The sequence below is a fragment of the Anthonomus grandis genome, chromosome 1, assembly GCF_022605725.1.
Source record: "Anthonomus grandis grandis chromosome 1, icAntGran1.3, whole genome shotgun sequence".
Taxonomy (NCBI): Eukaryota; Metazoa; Arthropoda; class Insecta; order Coleoptera; family Curculionidae; genus Anthonomus; species Anthonomus grandis.
The window spans coordinates 55,080,905-55,099,662 of NC_065546.1; the positions used below are offsets into that span (position 1 = coordinate 55,080,905).

Here is an 18,758-nt window from a genome sequence, read left to right on the forward strand (position 1 = left end):
ATTAAAAATGTGCATATTTTATTTGCAATTTTTTTGTCAACCGCTCATTTTTTTAACTAGTTTGTGGATTTTTTAGGGAGAAAATTAAGAAAACAATACCCATTAATTGCATCAAATTTTATGTTTTTTTTAACCTGTATTCTCATATTTATGAAAAATCCTACAATTTAAGTTTGAACACTTAACTGTATCAATTATATAGCTGTAAATTAAAATAATTTGTATTTCTATTGTATTAGATTATATATACAGGGTGTACAGGTGTATTAGATGATATATATTATATGTATGTGATGTACATATAAGTATAAGTATTAGAATAATTGTCTTTTTTTTTCGTCTAAAAGTGTTAATTATTTGCGAATCCAAGATTTTAGTAATGTTATAAAAATGTAAATATGTACTACCTACATGTATATAAAAATCCAATTTTAGAATAACTTAAGTAGGAAGTATAATATACATATACTTAGTACATATACATATATTATGTAAGTACATACCTATATTATTAAAATTAGAAGTTTTAAAATTTTTGTTATAAAATATAGGCAATTATGCACCAAAATTCAACCCGGCATTTTGTCCTGTTTAATTAGCTTTAAACCATAATTTTAAGTTTTTTTCATAAAAATAATATAGGTACTAGTAATGTTTCTTTGATTTTGTTAATTAAAATGTTTGTGAGAATTATTTTTTATTAAAACATATTAGAACATATTCCTCCACTTTGTTCCTAATTAACTTCAAATGTCAACTTTAAAGATTAAGGCCTTATCAATAATAATTCTGCGATGCAGTACAAAGACAAATCAATGCAAAAAATGCCAAAAATTAAGTCTTTATAGATTTGGAATCATTTTATTTTTCTAGGCACGCGCATTTTTTTTAATTTTAGCGTTTGAAATAATAATGGAGAAGTTTTAATTTTAATGCGAACAAAACCAAAATGATGACTCAACAATTTTTCGCGATTTTTACAAATTTTTTTAATGCAATAATATGGTAGGTGTAAGATTTTATGTAGTTTTACAAAAGCAAATAATGCAGGCGACAAAACCTCACTCATATTAAGGTCCAAGCAATTTTATCTCAGTGTATCTAAATAAATAAGATAAAAAACATAGTCACAAGTTTCTAATAATAAGTTAAATCAATATGTTAAGAATAAACTAAAAATTAATTAAAACATCCATTTTCCCAAAACTTAATTTTTGCTAATACCTCGTTCTGCCTTTATACGGCGCGGCGCCAGAGAATTATATAAAATTTAAAATGTTCAGTATCAGTCATGTCAACGTCGCTTCGATTCTTACGCGGTTAGCGCATAAAATATTCTTATTTAAGGAAGCATTGATGTCTCCTTGTCGGTTCACAGCTTGCCATTTACGTGGGTTATCTATTCGTTAGTATAATTATCTTTGCTTGTACTAAACTGTAACTAAACTTATTCTCTCAAAATTTGAAAATAATGAGATGGAACACCCTTAATAGTTACCATCTACATTAGGGTAGAGTTTTAAGATCAGCGTTACTAATAAGAAAAAGTTGTCCAGACTAACCATATAAAAAAATCTTACTCACCATTTCCAAACCGTGACTTTTTCCTCTCCTTAGTCGTCAGAGTCTTCACCGGTTTCAAATTGAAATTATAATCCAAATGAAGATAATTGAGATTTTTCCTGTGTATCAGCAAATTCAACATGTTGTACCCTTGACGACACACTTGCAATCCGGCCTCAACCCAATCCAATGTGGTCGTCTGGAAGAACTTGGTGGACTTAAACGAACGGAACAAGTATCGTTTCTTTTGCGGCTTAGGCGGTCGATGCTTTAACGCGTTCAAAACGTAATACTTCAATAGTTTTTGGTAGCTGACGCGAACTTTAACGGGTTGTCCGGGCGGCGAGTGTTCCATGTACCACGATTTTACTAAGGGAACGTCCTCGGCTCGTCTTGTTCGACCTATACATTTAATAATTTCGTGCACAAAATGACCGATAAGATGCTTAGTAATTTACCTGATCTCATGTTAAATGGTCTTGGGGCCCATAGCAAAGCGATTCCGTTAGCAGTATTGTCTGTATAGAGAGGCGTTTCTTGTAAAAATGATTGGACATGCTCTGGAAGAATAAATTCTTCCTCATCGTCCGGCAGAGGCTCTAAACTTTTCACGGCGTGTCTATGAGATATTGGGTTTATTAACGGATCGAAATAGAACGCTGGTAGATCGGGATCTTCGGTTTTTATGTAGACGACGTTCGGAGCGTGATACCTTAAAAGAATTGTCTACTGTTAGGATGATACATGTGAAAGTAACAATACAACTGAGGGTGGAGGGTTATACAGGGTGTCCAGAAAGTAATGGGACATAGAACAACAGTAGATTCCTTACATCAAAATAATGTGATTTGCCAACTTCCCTTATCCTAACTTTATAGTAACTGAAATACAGGGTGACAAAGTATTAATTGATTTATAATTTTTTTCTCATAGGTCCTAAACCAAATATGACATACTGAACATACGAGTCTTTTAAAAGAAAAAGAAAATTTCGTATACAGTTTTCGTGTTTTCGGTAGAGGGCCCTTGTTGCGTTAGTTTTTATTTTTTTAGAATCCCTAACTTTTTTTCAGTCCCGTATATCGGTTTAAAAAGTATCAAAGTAAATTCCTTTTTTTAACTTTACATAAAAAATGTATACCTTATTAAAGTCGCTAGGAGCAACCATTTTCGACATAATCACCATTTACACAAAAAAAAATTTTAAATAACATTTATTTACTGGTTTATTTAAATCGCATCTTTGGCAGTTGGCGTTGGAGACAAGTGTTTGTATTATTTATGTCAATCTTTTTGAATGTCATATAAAACTTTTAAAACGAGTAAAAAAGTTTTTCTCTTAAGTCTAATCGTTTTAAGTAATGCCTAGGTATAATTTGTTTACCAATTTGGAGATGCGTGATATGCTTTGTGTTTATGCGCAAGTACATTTTAATGAACGGCATGCAAGACGCATGGTATCAGGAAATATTTCCAGATAGAAAACAGCCAAATCATAAATTATTCCAAAGAATTTATAGCCGACTACGAGAAACTGGTTTATTCCGGCCAAAACAAAAATTACTCGAGTAAAGCTGAGCATTAAAAAGCATATATTTTTTCGTAACATTTACTGGGTAGATTTCAGTGAAAAATTACTTAAAAAGTTTAAGATCGCGACCATCTTCGAAATCTGAAAATATTTTCCGCGGTATTCTTTTGATCACAAAATTTTTTACCGCAAGTCTCTACGACGAATAGTTTCCAAAATACAGCACTTTGTATTCTTATCTGGCCACCCTGTACAACAGGTTTACCTTTTTGAGGTATTATGTTGTTTAAAAAGCACATAAAGTTGTGCACACTAAATACAACCTCATCAGAAGAAATTGGACCCTGACGAAGAGGGGCGCACTCAAAAAATATGTGCCTAAAGCTCTGCTTTACATTTGCGTTACATATAGTGCACATATCGTCAAGATCTATAGAGTAAGAAACTTTAAATACTTAAAAGAATTTCTCTTAAATTTTAAATCGTTTTTTGGCTTTTGGACATTTTGAAAAAACAGCTATCTTTAAATACAAACCTGTTTGTTTGCTTTGTCTACTGTTGGTTAATAAGCAAAAAGCATATTCGTGTATGTTTATAAAAGATTGTTTAGAAAACGATTTCCTAAATGACTGGCCTTCTAATCTAGCTGAATAAGAGTTTTTGTGTATGAAGCAGTCATGCCGCTCTTTGTGTATATAAAAATATATATTGCCAACAACACTGTTTTTTTTTTTTAGTTAGTTCTTAATAAGCTCTCACGCATAAAGCCTAGAATTACGGTAAAAGAAATATAATCGATATTGAAGTTAAATCACTTGTGTTTTATTGTGTTCAACCATACCTTATTTAATAGGTTATGGGCCCAGACACATAAGTGATCGCGAGTGATTGTGTATCTTGGTGCAAATAAAAACAATAAAATAAAACAATGGCTAGTGTAACCAAACGTAATTTAAAATTTTTTAATGGAGAAAACTATTTAATGTGGAAATTTAGGCTTAGTGAAATAATAGAACAAGGTGCAAGTAAAGTGCTTAGTGAAGAACTACCAATACCACTAACTGATGAGTGGGTAAAATGGGAACGTTTTGCAAGGGGCCGTGCAACAGCTAGGGAAATTCTGGAAAAATTCGATTCCTTATATGCTTGCAAAAAGGTGTCAACCCAGTTATGTGTACAGGATCGTTTATTTAATTGCAAGCTTAAACCAGGAACTCCCAGAAAAAAGCACATGATGGAGATAGAAGAAATGGTGCGTGATTTAACTGCCTGTGGCATGGAGGTGAGCAAAACTACTAAAGTTTGGTACATGCTCAACTCATTACCCGCAACTTATGCACCTGTAAAAGCTGCAATTAAAACTATGACTGTCGATAGACTGACATTAGCATTTGTAAAAGGTATGCTAATGGAGCATGAGGAGTATTTAATACGGGAAAATGCTGACACCAGCATGAAAGCGCTCCATTTTAGAGCTCCAACAAAAAATGACAAATGGAAGAAGAAAGATACATTTCATACAAGAAAATCATTTAAAAATAAACAAGTGCAAAAATGTCTGCATTGTGGTAGGAAAAATCATTTGAAGCGAGATTGCTATTTTTATAAACAAAGTATAAAAATGCATTATGATAATAAGTTTAAGAAAAGAAATAATCAGGGAAATTAGGAGGCCAGTGTATCGACAGCTGTTATAAATGAGTCATTTGCATTTATGATGTGTAATAGCTCCAATACAAAACAATCAGGGCGTTTTGTATTAGATTCTGGTGCCACAGAACATATTATCAATAATATGGAGTTGTTTACTACATATAAAGAACTATTGGAGCCAATTCGTATAAGTGTTGCGCAAAAGGATACAATTATAGAAGCGACACATATTGGCACTCTAAATGTAACGACAACCCTTGGCTATAGTGGTGAATTGGTCGATGTCCTCTACAGCAGCAGCAGTGTGCCCGTCAACCTTATATCAGTGAGGCGCATTCAAGAGGCGAGACTGTCAGTTGTATTTACTGAGACTGGAGGTGTGAGATCAAACGAGCCGAAACAACAATGATAAAAGGTAAGCGCATAAATAACTTGTATATTATAAAGTTATTAATAAAAAAATGCGTATAAGACAGCACGGGCTGTAGGTCACGTGGCTGAAATTATTTGTGACAAAAATAAAATATGGCATAAGCGATTAGGTCACATAAGTAAGGAAAAATTCTCTCAATTTAAAGTAAAAGGACTAGCTAGTGATAATAATTGCTTAAAAGATATAAATTCTATTAACTTATTATGTGAAGCGTGTATCAGCGGAAAACAAACACGTCTGCCCTTTAAAAAAAAATTAAAGATAAAAAGTACCCACAAAGACCGTTATTTATAGTGCATTCTGACGTATGTGGGAAAATAACTCCTTCGACAATAAACAATAAAAACTATTTTGTAACTTTTATTGATGAGTATACTCATTATACGGTAACATACCTGATGTCAAATAAATCAGAAGTCTTTATTTGTTTTAAAGATTACGTTCTAAAAGGAGAAGCCCACTTTAACACAAAATTAGTAAATTTATATTGTGACAACGGTCGGGAGTACTTATCGGGCGAAATGAAAGATTTCTGTAAACAAAACGGAATAACATTATAATCTTACGGTGCCATACACTCCGCAACAAAATGGTGTGGCGGAGCGAATGAATCGTACTTTAACCGAAAAAGCACGTGCGTTTGTACATAGTGCAGGTCTAGACAAACGCTTCTGGGGCGAAGCAATCTTAACTGCAACCTATTTAGTAAACAGGTCTCCAACAAAAGCAATAAATTTAGACAAAACCCCGTATTAAATGTGGCATAGTAGAAAGCCAAAAGTAGGTAACTTAAAAATATTTGGCTGCACCACATATGTGCATAATAAAACAAGAAAAACTAAATTCGATAGTAAATCGTTTAAGGGTATTTTTGTGGGTTAAGCGCTAAGTGGATATAAGATTTTTGATGTAAAATCAGGAAAATTCATTATTGCGCGCGATATAATTTTTGATGAAATTTCATATAAAACATCAAGATTAGAACTTGATGAATTAGTAAAAATTGGTAGCGAAATTGATAGTGACGTAAATACAGAGGTAAATAATATACCAATAGGTACAAATAATAAATTATCAACAGGAGTTGTTGATGAAAATAACTCTGTAAATAATTTTATTCCTGGTGAAATGGACAGTAAGAAGTGCAAACAAACACTCAGTAGAAGTGTCCCTAAAAATTGCACTCAAGGTCAAACATCTTCAAGTTTATAGGATGTACCTGAACAAATAAGTATGAGCTCAAATAGTGGTAATGAAAGTCCATGTACCTCAGATGATAATAATTATTATCATCCGGGGACATTAAATAATTCACAGTAAATAAGGAGAAGTGAAAGGTTAAAAGCTAAACCAATAATTTCTTATAAAGAGGATAACTTTGAAATGTATAATTGCTTAACAGGTTTTAATAAAATATCTGAAAATGAAATTCCTCAATGTTATCAAGACGTAGCTAATAATCCAAATAGGGTTGAATGGGAAAAAGCAATTAAAGACGAATTCAAATCCTTAGAACAGAATAAAACGTGGACGTTTGTACAAAAGCCAAATAATGTAAATATCGTCGACTGTAAATGGGTGTTTACAATAAAAGGCGATAGTAACGAAAATTGGGTCGCTTAGTAGCACGCGGTTTTAGCCAAAGAAAATCTCTGGATTATAATAAAACGTTTGCGCCGGTTGCGCGTATCAGTACATTCCGGTGTATTCTTGCGTTAGCAAACCAATACGAACTGTTGACACATCAAATGGATGTGAAGGCGGCTTTGCTTAATGGGATTTTAAAAGAAAACATTTTTATGAGGGTTCCTGACGGTGTTGTAGTCCCGACAAATGATTTAGTTTGTAAATTAAATAAATCGTTGTATGGTTTAAAGCAATCAGCCCGGTGCTGGTATGAATGCTTTAATAATGTATTGATAGAAAAGGGATTTGTAAATTCCTCAGCAGATCATTGTTGATATCTTTTTGACAGAGGTAATGTAAATAAAAATATTTATATCATTTTATATGTCGATGATTTGGTAATTGCAACAAAGGATATAAAAACAATGAATAGCTTTAAAGAGTTTTTGATGAAGCGGTTTGATATGGTTGATCTAAAAGAAATGAATTATTTCTTAGGAATAAGAATAAATAGGTCAAATTCTGAAGTTTCTTTAGATCAAACTGTATATTTAAAATCTGTTTTTGCAAAAATTTAACATGAGTGAATGCAACCCCGTCAGCACCCCATTGCCTGTAAAATTAAACTATACAGCATTAAATTCAGAAGATAGTTTTGATGCACCCTCTAAAAATTTAATTGGCTGTTTAATGTACGCAATGCTTTGTACACGTCCAGTCCAGATTTATGTACTGCCATAAATCTATTAAGTAGATATCAGACAAAAGGAAATAAAGAACTATGATTATGTTTAAAGCGAGTGTTGCGATATGTTAAAGGAACATTAAATATAAAATTGGTATACAAACGTATTGAAAACTATCACCATAGGCTATGTTGATGCCGTTTGGGCTAATAATGAAATTGATCGCCGAAGTACAACAGGTTGTCTATTTAAGTTATTTGAGAATTGTACAATAACTTGGATTACACGGCGACAAAATTCAGTTGCTACGTCATCAACTGAAGCTAAATACATGGCGGTATTTGAGGCAATAAAAGAAATTTTATGGCTTAGGTCTTTATTGATGAGTATCAATGTCAATATGTTTAAACCAATAGTTTTATATGAAGACAATCAAAGTTGCATAGCAATGGCAAATAATCCTGTCAACCATAAACGTTCTAAACATATCGACATTAAATACCATTTTACTCGTGAACAAATTGAAAACAAGATTATCTGTTTGAAATATTTGCCCACAGGTGAACAAGAAGCTGACCTATTGACAAAGTCCTTGCCACCACAGCAATACAAGGACATAAGAGAAAAAATGGGTCTTCAAGAGAAATAAGGAAGCTATAAAAGGTTTAATAATATTTTTTTTTAATAATGGTTAAAATTGTAAAATTGTAAATTGCAAATAATTAAAATGTATGTTAAATACTAATTTAAACCGCTTATGATCTGGTTAAGTTTTTGTGGGGTTTTCCCTAACCCATGCAACAAATGTTGGATCATTGTTACTCCCCGTAAGCCGTAAATTTTAAAAGATTTAAACTCATATCTTTTTGAGGGGGTGTGTTGGTCAATAAGCAAAAAGGATATTCGTGTATGTTTATAAAAGATTGTTTAGAAAACGATTTCCTAAATGACTGGCCTTCTAATCTAGCTGAATAAGAGTTTTTGTGTATGAAGCAGTCATGCCGCTCTTTGTGTATATAAAAATATATATTGCCAACAACACTGTTTTTGTTTTTTTTTAGTTAGTTCTTAATAAGCTCTCACGCATAAAGCCTAGAATTACGGTAAAAGAAATATAATCGATATTGAAGTTAAATCACTTGTGTTTTATTGTGTTCAACCATACCTTATTTAATATCTACAAATTGTAAAATTTTTTGACAATAAAGGGATTGATTGATTAAATTTATCTCTTATATGAAAATGATAAAAATGCAAACTTGAAGTTTCAAGCACTTTAAAAACTTATACTGTACATGATTTATCAGCTTTTCCATTATAAGCCTTCCAAATGGAAACCATATCATTCATGTAACATAATTTTCCACACTGCTATTCCATTTTCTCATTAATAGAGAGCAAAATGAAAAACTAAATGTGGGCTTTATAACATAAAAATCGTCAAAATGTTACTTACCACGACAGATGTACAAAGTGTGGCATATTATTATACAAATAAGGAAAGGCAATCCGGTACTCGGTTCTTATGGGTTGCCTAATGATAATCTTATTAATATCATTAAACTCATTCCAGTCTTCATCCCTAAAAGACAATTTAACATTAAACCTACCAGCGAATATTCAAGCAATTAACTCACGCTGGGTTCATATCCTTAATCAAAGGTTCAAACTTTGGTCCGCCGGGTATCGCCATATTCAAAGCCTTAGCGGTAAAAAAACTTTTCGTATCAAACAAATAGAAGTAATTATAATCGACCAAATCCGTTAAAAGTTGATTGGCCAATCGGTAAAGTGTGGCCATCTGTGGCAAACTTAAATTCCACTTGCGATAAGTCGAACCGTTCACGTACTTGGTTCCCACCAAGGGCTTATGGTCGTAGAACCATTTGGCGATGGCGGAATCCTCGTCCTGGTCCAACTCGATTTGGATGGCCTCCAAAGGTTCCACGTCCAAAACGTTATCGGCGTAATCCAGTGGAGGTTCTTCGTCGTCAAACGGAGGGAACCTCATTCTTTTAAAGTGGCGACGATCGCGCTTTTCCCTTCTCATCATAATCCACATGGTGCTAAAAAAAAATTATTATTATATAAATGAAAATATATGTGTGTGTGTGTGTGGAAATAGTTACCCCCATTGGGCGATATAAACTGGTTCAATCACCCAAGGTATTTCATTCACAAAAGTGATCGCTCCCGTAATATGATACAGCACCTTCACATCTCGAATTTGTTCCCAGGGCATCGGCATGTTCTCCAAGAGTTTCATCACCGCGTGCGGCATATACTTCAATGCACCCAAATAAACTCTCTTGTCGTGTCTGTATTTTCTACTGCTCATGTCGCCGTGGTCCCTGATGATTTTCCTTATATGTTCTGGAGGCATGTCTTCTTTTTGGGCCTCGATAAATCCCAGTTTCCTTTTGTCGGCGAACCTTTTGGATTGCAGCTGTTGCCACTTTTGTGCTACATAAGGAAAACGCTTTTGTGAACTTTTATATATCCTAAAGCATCAATTTTATCACACAAAAAATAATAATAATATTTAAAGTCAAAAATAGCTTTATTATAACATAGTTATTGACAAAGCCATTTGGTAAAACAAAAATTTAAGTGTAAAACAAAAATTTAATTATAATACTTATAATAGGAACCAAGAAATATAAAAAACTTGAGAAAATATGAAACACTAAAAAATACAATAAGAACAGTCATACATTAAAATTACATATTCAATACAACATAAGTAACCTAGATGTAATAAAATTAAAATTTCGTCAATGGCGATAAACAGAAACATTAAAAGAAGCATCAGATCAAATTATCTGCATAAAACTCCTCCAAGCTATAGAATCCCTTATTTACAAAAAGTGTCCTTGATGCTCTTTTAAACCTTTTTGTGCACTTTATTTGTCTTATGTTTAAGGGTAAATGGTTAAACAGTTTTCTACCTTCAATGAATTCCTAACAAGACTAGCGTGAGGAATAGGCAACCCAAGCAAACAGACCTGGCGGGTCGCATAGTGTCTTTCGAGCTGAAGGTCTCCTCAAAATTTCTCACAAATAAGTGTTACCGTTTCCAAAACATAGAGGCAGCATAAAGTCAAAATTTTACATTTAAGAAATAAAGGACGACAGGACTGATTAGCAGACCTTAGTCCACGTAAATGCTCTGTTATGAAAAACCAACAGGACCCCCAGAATGAGATACCATACCGAAGATGTGTCTCAATTAGGACATAATATGCATTTTTAGATATTGCAAAATCCAAATTATTTATTATCACTCTAAGAGCATAACACCCAGATGAGACCTTACTGTAAACACAAGAGATGTGTTCCTCAAATTTTAAAGTATCATCAATGGTTAAACCCAAAAATTTATTAAACTGTTGGGTTGCAACAAAACAAAAGTCCATAAAAATATTATTAATGGAACCTTTAAAATTGACAATATTAGTCTTTGAAACGTTAAAACTCAACAAATTTGAGTCACACCAGGTTTTTACTTTGTGAAGACTGGCAGTTATTTTTTTGCTTAATTGAGACGGATATGCATCATGCCATAAGATGGTTGTATCGTCTGCAAACATAGTGAACCTCCCTTCAGTAAAAATTTGGGGAAGGTCGTTGACATATAAAAGAAATAACAGTGGGCCCAATACTGAACCCTGGGGAACACCAGCATTGACAGGCAACTCCTCTGATATTCCATCATTGAAAAGTACTCCCTGGACTCGGCCAGACAGGTAAGACTTAAACCACTCTAAACAAACACACGAGACGGTCGTGTTTTTGCTCGTCGGCTTCGCCGTTATTGATGCTTTCTTTTGTTTTGATTTGCTTTGACCTGACATCGCATCGACGCGACGTGCAAAATATCTATTTTCAGAATAATAGAATAATATCCGTTTTCCGCGAGTGTTTTGCTAAACTTGACCTCTGTCGTGAATATATTGAACCCTCCGAAACTAATTTTGAAAAGTTATTGACATATAAATCTAGTAACCATGCAGCAAGTTTTTAAATGCTGTAAAAAAGACTTCAAGCAATTTTGTTGTGCAGTATGTCTTGGTGTTTATCATCCCAGCTGTATGGAACGATGTCCAGAAGTTATAAGAATTGGAGGTCACTCAATTATTTGCGCAAAGAGTTGCCAGCTGCGACGACAAGAAGAGGAAGAAGAAAAAGCTACCTACACCACAAAAATAGACACACTTTCTAAAGATCTCGAGCTCAAAGACAGGTTCATCGAAAGATTACGGCGTAATAGTGCCAATTATGACAGTCTAGTCACAGAGGCAGAAAATAAATTTGCTTCCGATTTGGAAAAACAAAGCCAAAGAATTATAACACTTCAGGATGAAATTAAAAAAACTCCAATCTGAAGAGCTAACTCTAAGAGAAACTATACAAAAGTATAAGGACTTGGAAACTGATCTAAATCAGCGCCTACAAGATCTTACAAGTACTAGCAAGAACATGATATCAACGATCCGTACACTAGAACTGGAAAATGCGGCGCAGCGTATGGAAGTTGAGAGTCTAAAATATGAGGCTACCCGAGTTCAATCCTGTCCTACATCCTCAGAAAATGTACCCAAACCCAGCAATACCTTTACCAATACCAAACAGAACGACGCTATCCCAGGAAGAACAAAATGTTGGTCATTGGATCGGATGTTAGAGGATATCTGTCACTCTTTAAAAAATCAATTGGTAGCAAGTATGATCTAAACTGCCAAAAGACATCTAATTTGCTGACTGAAGACCTGCTTCAAAAGACTCTCCAATTCTCCGAACGGTTTACTAAATCGGACTTCGTTGTTGTGTTTCTTGGTTCACTTGAATCAGTGCTCGGGAAACGATGCAGCATTGGGGATATTCAAAAAAGACTTAGAAACATAGATAATACAAACGTAGTTTTAATAGGACCGTCTCTGTTTAAAAATAGGCCCATACTTAATTCATTTATAACGTCACAACATCGCGAAATCTCAAAATGCATTAAATCCCTAATTTTTTTATTTTTTTTTATTTATAACATCATATTATAGTTACACAGTTATAATAAGTTATTACAATATCAAAATTATGCAGTTATATTCCCCTAGATGCAAGCATCTGTATGGGAAGTAATAAATGAATAGTGTACAATAAACATTTTTCTTCTGTTCAACTTATTTAAAGAAAAAATATATACATTAATATGAGCTCCTAAGTATATTTATAAAATAGTAACCTAAATAATTTAACAAGGGAAGGCATCTACTAATATTAGGATACAACAGACTTAAACTTATTAAGATTGTTTACAATATATTCCTTCACTATTTTTGAATTTTTTTTATTTTTGATGTTTCTAATATGTTTAGGTAATAAATTGTACAGTTTTGGTCCTATAAATTTAATGGATCTCTTTCCAAACTCACTATAGCATACAGGAAGAATTAGTTGATTATCTTCATTAGATCTAGTGTTTTGGTTATGGTTTATTGGATATCTAATATTTTCACGATTGTGTATGAAGCAACAAACAGTTATACAGAATAAAGTTCTTATGTTTATATAGGTTTCATTATAAATTTCTTTAGTAGGGTATTAGAATGGTTTTTTAAGGATTATTTTTAATATTTTATTCTGCATTATCTGAAGAGGATTTAAAGAATTGTAATGCATACTGCCCCAGAGTAATATTCCATATCTTAGTATTGATTCCACTAAACTTGGGTATATGGTTATAAGCATATTTCTGTCTAAAACATTTCTAATAGTGTAAAATTTGTAGACTAGGAAATTTAATTTTTTTGTTAAATGTGCAGTATGTAAGTCCCATTTCATGTTACTATCAATGATAATTCCCAAATACTTTACATTTGATGCTTCCTGTATTTTATCTGGTAGATTTTGAATATCTAAGTGTGTGAACAATGGTCGATTTATTTTAGTCTTTGAGAATGCAATATAGTTGGTTTTTTGGACATTTAATGTTAAATGGAACTACGCTTGTACCCATTGTTGGCCATTACATAAATAAGGAGCGCATGATACATTATCTCATTGATTTCCGTCAATTAAATAATATTAAATTGAATTTTCACCAAGACTGTCAACATCTCAGTCCAATGTAACATTTGGGAATAGTAAACTCTCTACTGTTGACATACAAGCTAGCAACAATCATGTAAATGTAAAACACATTCAATCTAATGTTTTACCTAGTCAACTAACTCTAATGTTGTCAAATATTCAATCTCTGTGACATAAAACTAGTGAACTTTCACTTTTTTTGCATTTTGACTTAAACTATCCTAGTATTTTATTACTTACTGAGCACTGGCTTAAACCGGGCGAACTTATTGATCTACCAAATTATGTTATTTTGTCGGATTTTGTCTTCTCATGGTGGATGTATGATATTATTATGTAAAAACTTTTTAGAACACAACTCTTTTCAACAAGTCGATAAATTTAACCATCTCCTAAAGAAAATTACTTTTGAATTTATAGTAATTTACTCCAAATCCATAAACTTATATGTAATTTGTATTTATAGATCTCCTCTAGGAGACTGCAGCGAATTCTTTTTAAAATTAGAGGCACTTTTATTTGAAATTCCATCGGCGGCTTACGTAGTTCTTACAGGAGACTTTAATATCAACTTTAATGATAAAAATTCTGTCTTTACTCTGCGCCTCGATCATCTAATGGGGGCATTTAATATACATATGCATGTAAAAGATTCTACTCGTATAACACAGTCAACAAGCTCCACTATTGACTATATTTGTTCTAATTTTCCATATGACTCCGTGGAGTGTACAGTCGCAAATTCTGCTTTATCAGACCATGAGTTTATATTATGTAAAATAGCAAATATACAAAAGGAATGTAGTGTATCTGCACAGCGATATAGTCGAATTTTTGGTATTAATAACTTTAATAAGTTTCGTCAACTTTCAGCTCTTGAGTCCTGGAATTCTATTCTCGGTTTATCTTCCTTTCACACAAAAATTGTTAAGCTCTTTGATGCTTCCTTCCCAATGATTAAAATCAAACCGAAATCCAAACCTATAAAATCTTGGTTCACGAGGGGTTTGAAAGTATCGTCAAGAAATCTGAGATCTCTTCACACAATAAGAAAGTTCACTGACTCTCCAGTTTTTCATAGCTATTTCAATTCTCACCAAGCCTTGTATCGTCGTCTGATAAGAATCTCTAAGCAAACTTACTACTTCAACCGTTTAAGTGGTTCATCTAACAAATATAAGGAGAGTTGGAAAATTATTAATGATATTCGTCACAATTGTGACGCAGTCAAGACAATGCCCTGAAGTCTCTCCCAATGATTTTAACAATTTTTTTTCTAATATTGCTCTACAACTTCAGCAAAATTTGAACCCTTCTGTGGATCCTCTTTCCTTTATGCCAGCCATTCATGTTCCAAATTCCTTCTTCTTTATACCTACAAACCTAAACGAACTCAAGGATATTCTGTATACTAAAAAAAATAAAGGTTAAAAAACACCCCAGAAACCGTTTTTGTTTAACTTTTCCAGCAGTATTTCACGATTCACGCAGTCAAAAGCTTTCAACAAATCACAAAACATCTCTGCAGCAGCATCACCGGCATTTAACATATCATAGAGCACTCGAAGAAATGCGAAAATCGCGTCGCCGGTGCCAACCCAACATCCTGTCGAAATCCAAACTGCTCAATACTCAAAATATCATGTCCCTTAAGAAATGAAACAACTCTCACCTTAACAAGTCTTTCAAGAACCTTTGCCAATGTAGGAAGAAGCGCAACGGCACGGAAATTTGATGGATCATTAGGATCTCCACCCTTGTGAAGAGGGATAATGACAGCCTTCTTCAAGCATGAGAAAAACACACCCCTGACAAAAGAGGTGTTTATCGCAGCTACAAGTATCTCCAGCACCTCTGTAGGAAGAGCCAGAAAAATATGCAAAGATATCTTATTCCAACCTGAACTAGTTTTATTTTTAATTCTAGAAAGAATCTCCCTCACTTCTAAAATGTCAGTGGGAGCAAGAAAAAAAAGAGTCAGTTACACCTACATGTGACAAATGTTTCAAGGGATTTCCAACCTGTGGTATACTTTTTGAGAGGTTATTAGCTATAGTACAGTAAAATGAATTTAAATTGTCAGCTTTCAAATCTCTTGAAAGATGAGTCAAAATGACCAGCCTTACCCCTCAAGGTATTTACGATTCTCCATGATTCTTTAGCCCTATTACTTGATTTTTTATTTCTTTCTTGAAAGTAAGTTTTTTTTGCCATTAAAATGAAGGCTCTGTAAGGTCTTCTGTAATTATTAAAATATTTTAAGAAGTATTGATTATGTATCAAAAATTTATGATATAATGTAGCAATCGCATATTCTTTCTCCCAGACACTCTAAGACCCTTGGTGTACAAAGACTTTCTTTTTGGCAAATTAATACTTATGAGAGGAAAAGACATATTAAATAAATTACACAATTTCTGATGAAATTCCTCCATGGGGCTATCTTCAACAAGGACACTCTGCCAGTCCATCAGACTACATTTCAACTGAAATTCTTTAAAACTTTTTGCACTATATAATCTACCTAATCTCGCACTGAAGTTTACTTGTTTCACCCTGAAATCTGCCAACCAGGAACTGCCTTGTGGTCAGACAACCCAGCATTAACAATTTTGCAATAAATATTGTGCTGATCAAGATTAGAACAGAAATAATCTATTAATGAAGATGAACCTGCTGTAAAACGAGTTGGCTGATCCATGTCTATGCTTATATAGTTTGCTTATCTTGTTTATTTAAAAAGTTTATGTTTAAGTCACCACATAGCAATACTTTAGAGTCTATAGGCAACCTACATATTAGTATTTCTAGTTTTTCTAAAAATATATCTGCTTTTCCTAATGGAGATCTATACAAAGCTAAAACATAAAGAGACTAACCGTGAGAAAATGCCAAAGAGAATTCAAATGTCCCCTCCTCCAGAAGCTAATTAAATTTATCTATCTGTTTAAACTTAAAGTCCGCTAAGAGGTTTATATTTATCATAATTAATGTTCCCCTGTGAGAATTTTTTAAACGACAGTACCTAGATATCACAATGTAATTCTTTTAGAAAATGTGTTAAAGAGCCCTTAGTTGCAAGAGGCTAAGGTAAAGAACTAGTTATTGACATTTCACCAATCATTGACACCATTCTACAATTTTCCCTAAAATAAGAAAACGCATTTGAATTTCATATTAAAGGTGAAACCTATGCAATCCTCTGTAAATCTGGCAACCCTAAACATATTTCCAGAATTTTCTGGTCAGTCATTTTGTCAGGTCAGTTCATGTTGTAAACCCGTGTTCCAAATTTTTGGTGTTTTTTGTGCTCCTTAGTGCGTAAAAAATAAGGTAAGTAAATTTTTGTTAATATTACTATTGTTATTATATACCCCATATTTATTTGTTTACAAGAAAATGGAGGTGTCAATAACTGATTTCAAGGACTATTCCTTCCACCAGTTATTGACACAACTGTCAACTATTGGTTTTTAATACTTTTGACCAATCACATTTTGAGTGTGAAATACGTATCAAGACAATGTTGCCAATCATTCATTTTTTTCAAACAAAGTAAGATGAATGATGTATGATAAATGATAACAATATTTGGATGAGCCAAAACTAGATATATTTAAGTCCTTCGGCTTTTTCAGAAATGTCGCCTAGAAGAAATTATACCTCTGACCAAATGACAGCTGCACTGGCGCAAGTAAGAAATGGTGTACCAGTTGCAGTGGTTGCTCGAAACCACCATGTTCCACGGACAACCCTACTTCATAAGATGCAAGGAAAGTCTGAAGTTGTTTGTATCATGGGGTTCTCAACAATACTTAACAAGCATGAGGAATCCCTATTGGTTAAATGGATTATTGAACTATCTGAAAGACATTTTCCCGTTTCAAAAATGCAGCTTTTAGATTCAGTTAAAAAAATCATGAGTAATGCAGAACAGGCAAAATCGTTTACTAACAATAATCGTCCTAGCGACAAATGGTTTCTGCTATTTTTGAGAAGACATCCGGAAATTTCACAAAGAATATCGCAAAATTTGACAACATCCAGAGAAAGTGTAACTTCAGGACAAATTCGTAAATGGTTTCAGAAAATAAAGGAGTATCTAACGTCCCATGATCTCTATCAAGTAACTGATGACCCCAAAAAGGTATTCAGTGCTGACGAAAGCGCGTTTTACCTCTCACCCAAAGAACGAAAAGTGTTAGTAAAAAAAGGAGACAAAAACGAACAAATGAAGTATTTTCTTGTATCTGTAACAAGTCCGATTACCTGTATGAAAATAACATTTCCTAATAAATGACTTTTGAGTAAATAAACAACTAATATAAAAAAACATCACATACCTTTCTCTTGTAATTTATCCTCGGTCATTATGTCGGGTTTGGGATGTGGTGGTGGCATCTGTTGCTGCATAGCATGAGCGTGAGCCTGTGCCTGAACAGCGGCCGCTTGAGCCTGAGCGTGGGCCGCCGCGAGCTGCTGCTGAGCCATCATCTGGGCCCAAGGGTTGGGGCCCAGCAAATATGGTGGCATTGACATATTAGTGTCCGGGTGTTTAGAAACTTAACTGGAAATACATGCAAGCAGCGTTATAAAATTGCATTTTTTGTTGTTTAAATTTGGGTAGTGCAAGAGTATTTTGGGAATTATATCGGTTTGAGTTTTAAAATGATGTTGTTTGGGGTTTTATATGCTGCCTGTATCTGGGTTTTTATTTTGAGGTTATGATGCAGGCATATACAAACTACTTTTGAGCAAATTAAATTGGAAATATAAACTTACCTGCTTCTGAATATTATGTAATATGGGATATAGTCCACATTACTAGCTATAAAGCCAATAATTTTACTAATTTAAGGGTTTTTAATTAGGAAATTAGAAACGTTTTAAAACGGAAAACATACATACACACAAGCCACCATTAATTAACAAGTGTCAAAGCTGTCAGCTGTCAACGCCACTTTCGATCGGATTTTCAACATAGGGCACTTAGAATTCACTATTACTTCACCGGTTGAATTAACCGGTTAATCAAAAAAGATTTCGGTAGATCTCAGATTGCCGTTCGGTTACTTAGGGTAAGTTCCGTAACTTAACCGGTTTCTCCGGTTGTGCCGGTTACCGTTCCATAACGCGCTTGATGAAACGCGGTTCCCGAAAAATTGGTTGCAAATGTCAA

The 18,758-nt window shown here is 33.5% G+C and overlaps 1 protein-coding gene across 1 annotated transcript in view; it reads right to left on the reverse strand.

The window, feature by feature from the left end:
- LOC126745673 (pre-mRNA-processing-splicing factor 8) overlaps positions 1 to 18,520 on the reverse strand; it is a 95,485-nt gene extending 76,965 nt beyond the window's left edge. Inside the window, exons 1-7 of the mRNA XM_050453635.1 lie at positions 18,362 to 18,520; positions 17,923 to 18,146; positions 9,622 to 9,955; positions 9,130 to 9,558; positions 8,949 to 9,074; positions 2,022 to 2,275; positions 1,585 to 1,965 (exon numbers count right to left, since the gene is read on the reverse strand). Of these exons, the coding sequence (XP_050309592.1) occupies positions 1,585 to 1,965; positions 2,022 to 2,275; positions 8,949 to 9,074; positions 9,130 to 9,558; positions 9,622 to 9,955; positions 17,923 to 18,118 (1,720 nt within the window). The 5' untranslated portion in view covers positions 18,119 to 18,146; positions 18,362 to 18,520. The remainder of the gene's footprint in view (positions 1 to 1,584; positions 1,966 to 2,021; positions 2,276 to 8,948; positions 9,075 to 9,129; positions 9,559 to 9,621; positions 9,956 to 17,922; positions 18,147 to 18,361) is intronic.
- Positions 18,521 to 18,758: the final 238 nt, after the last annotated feature.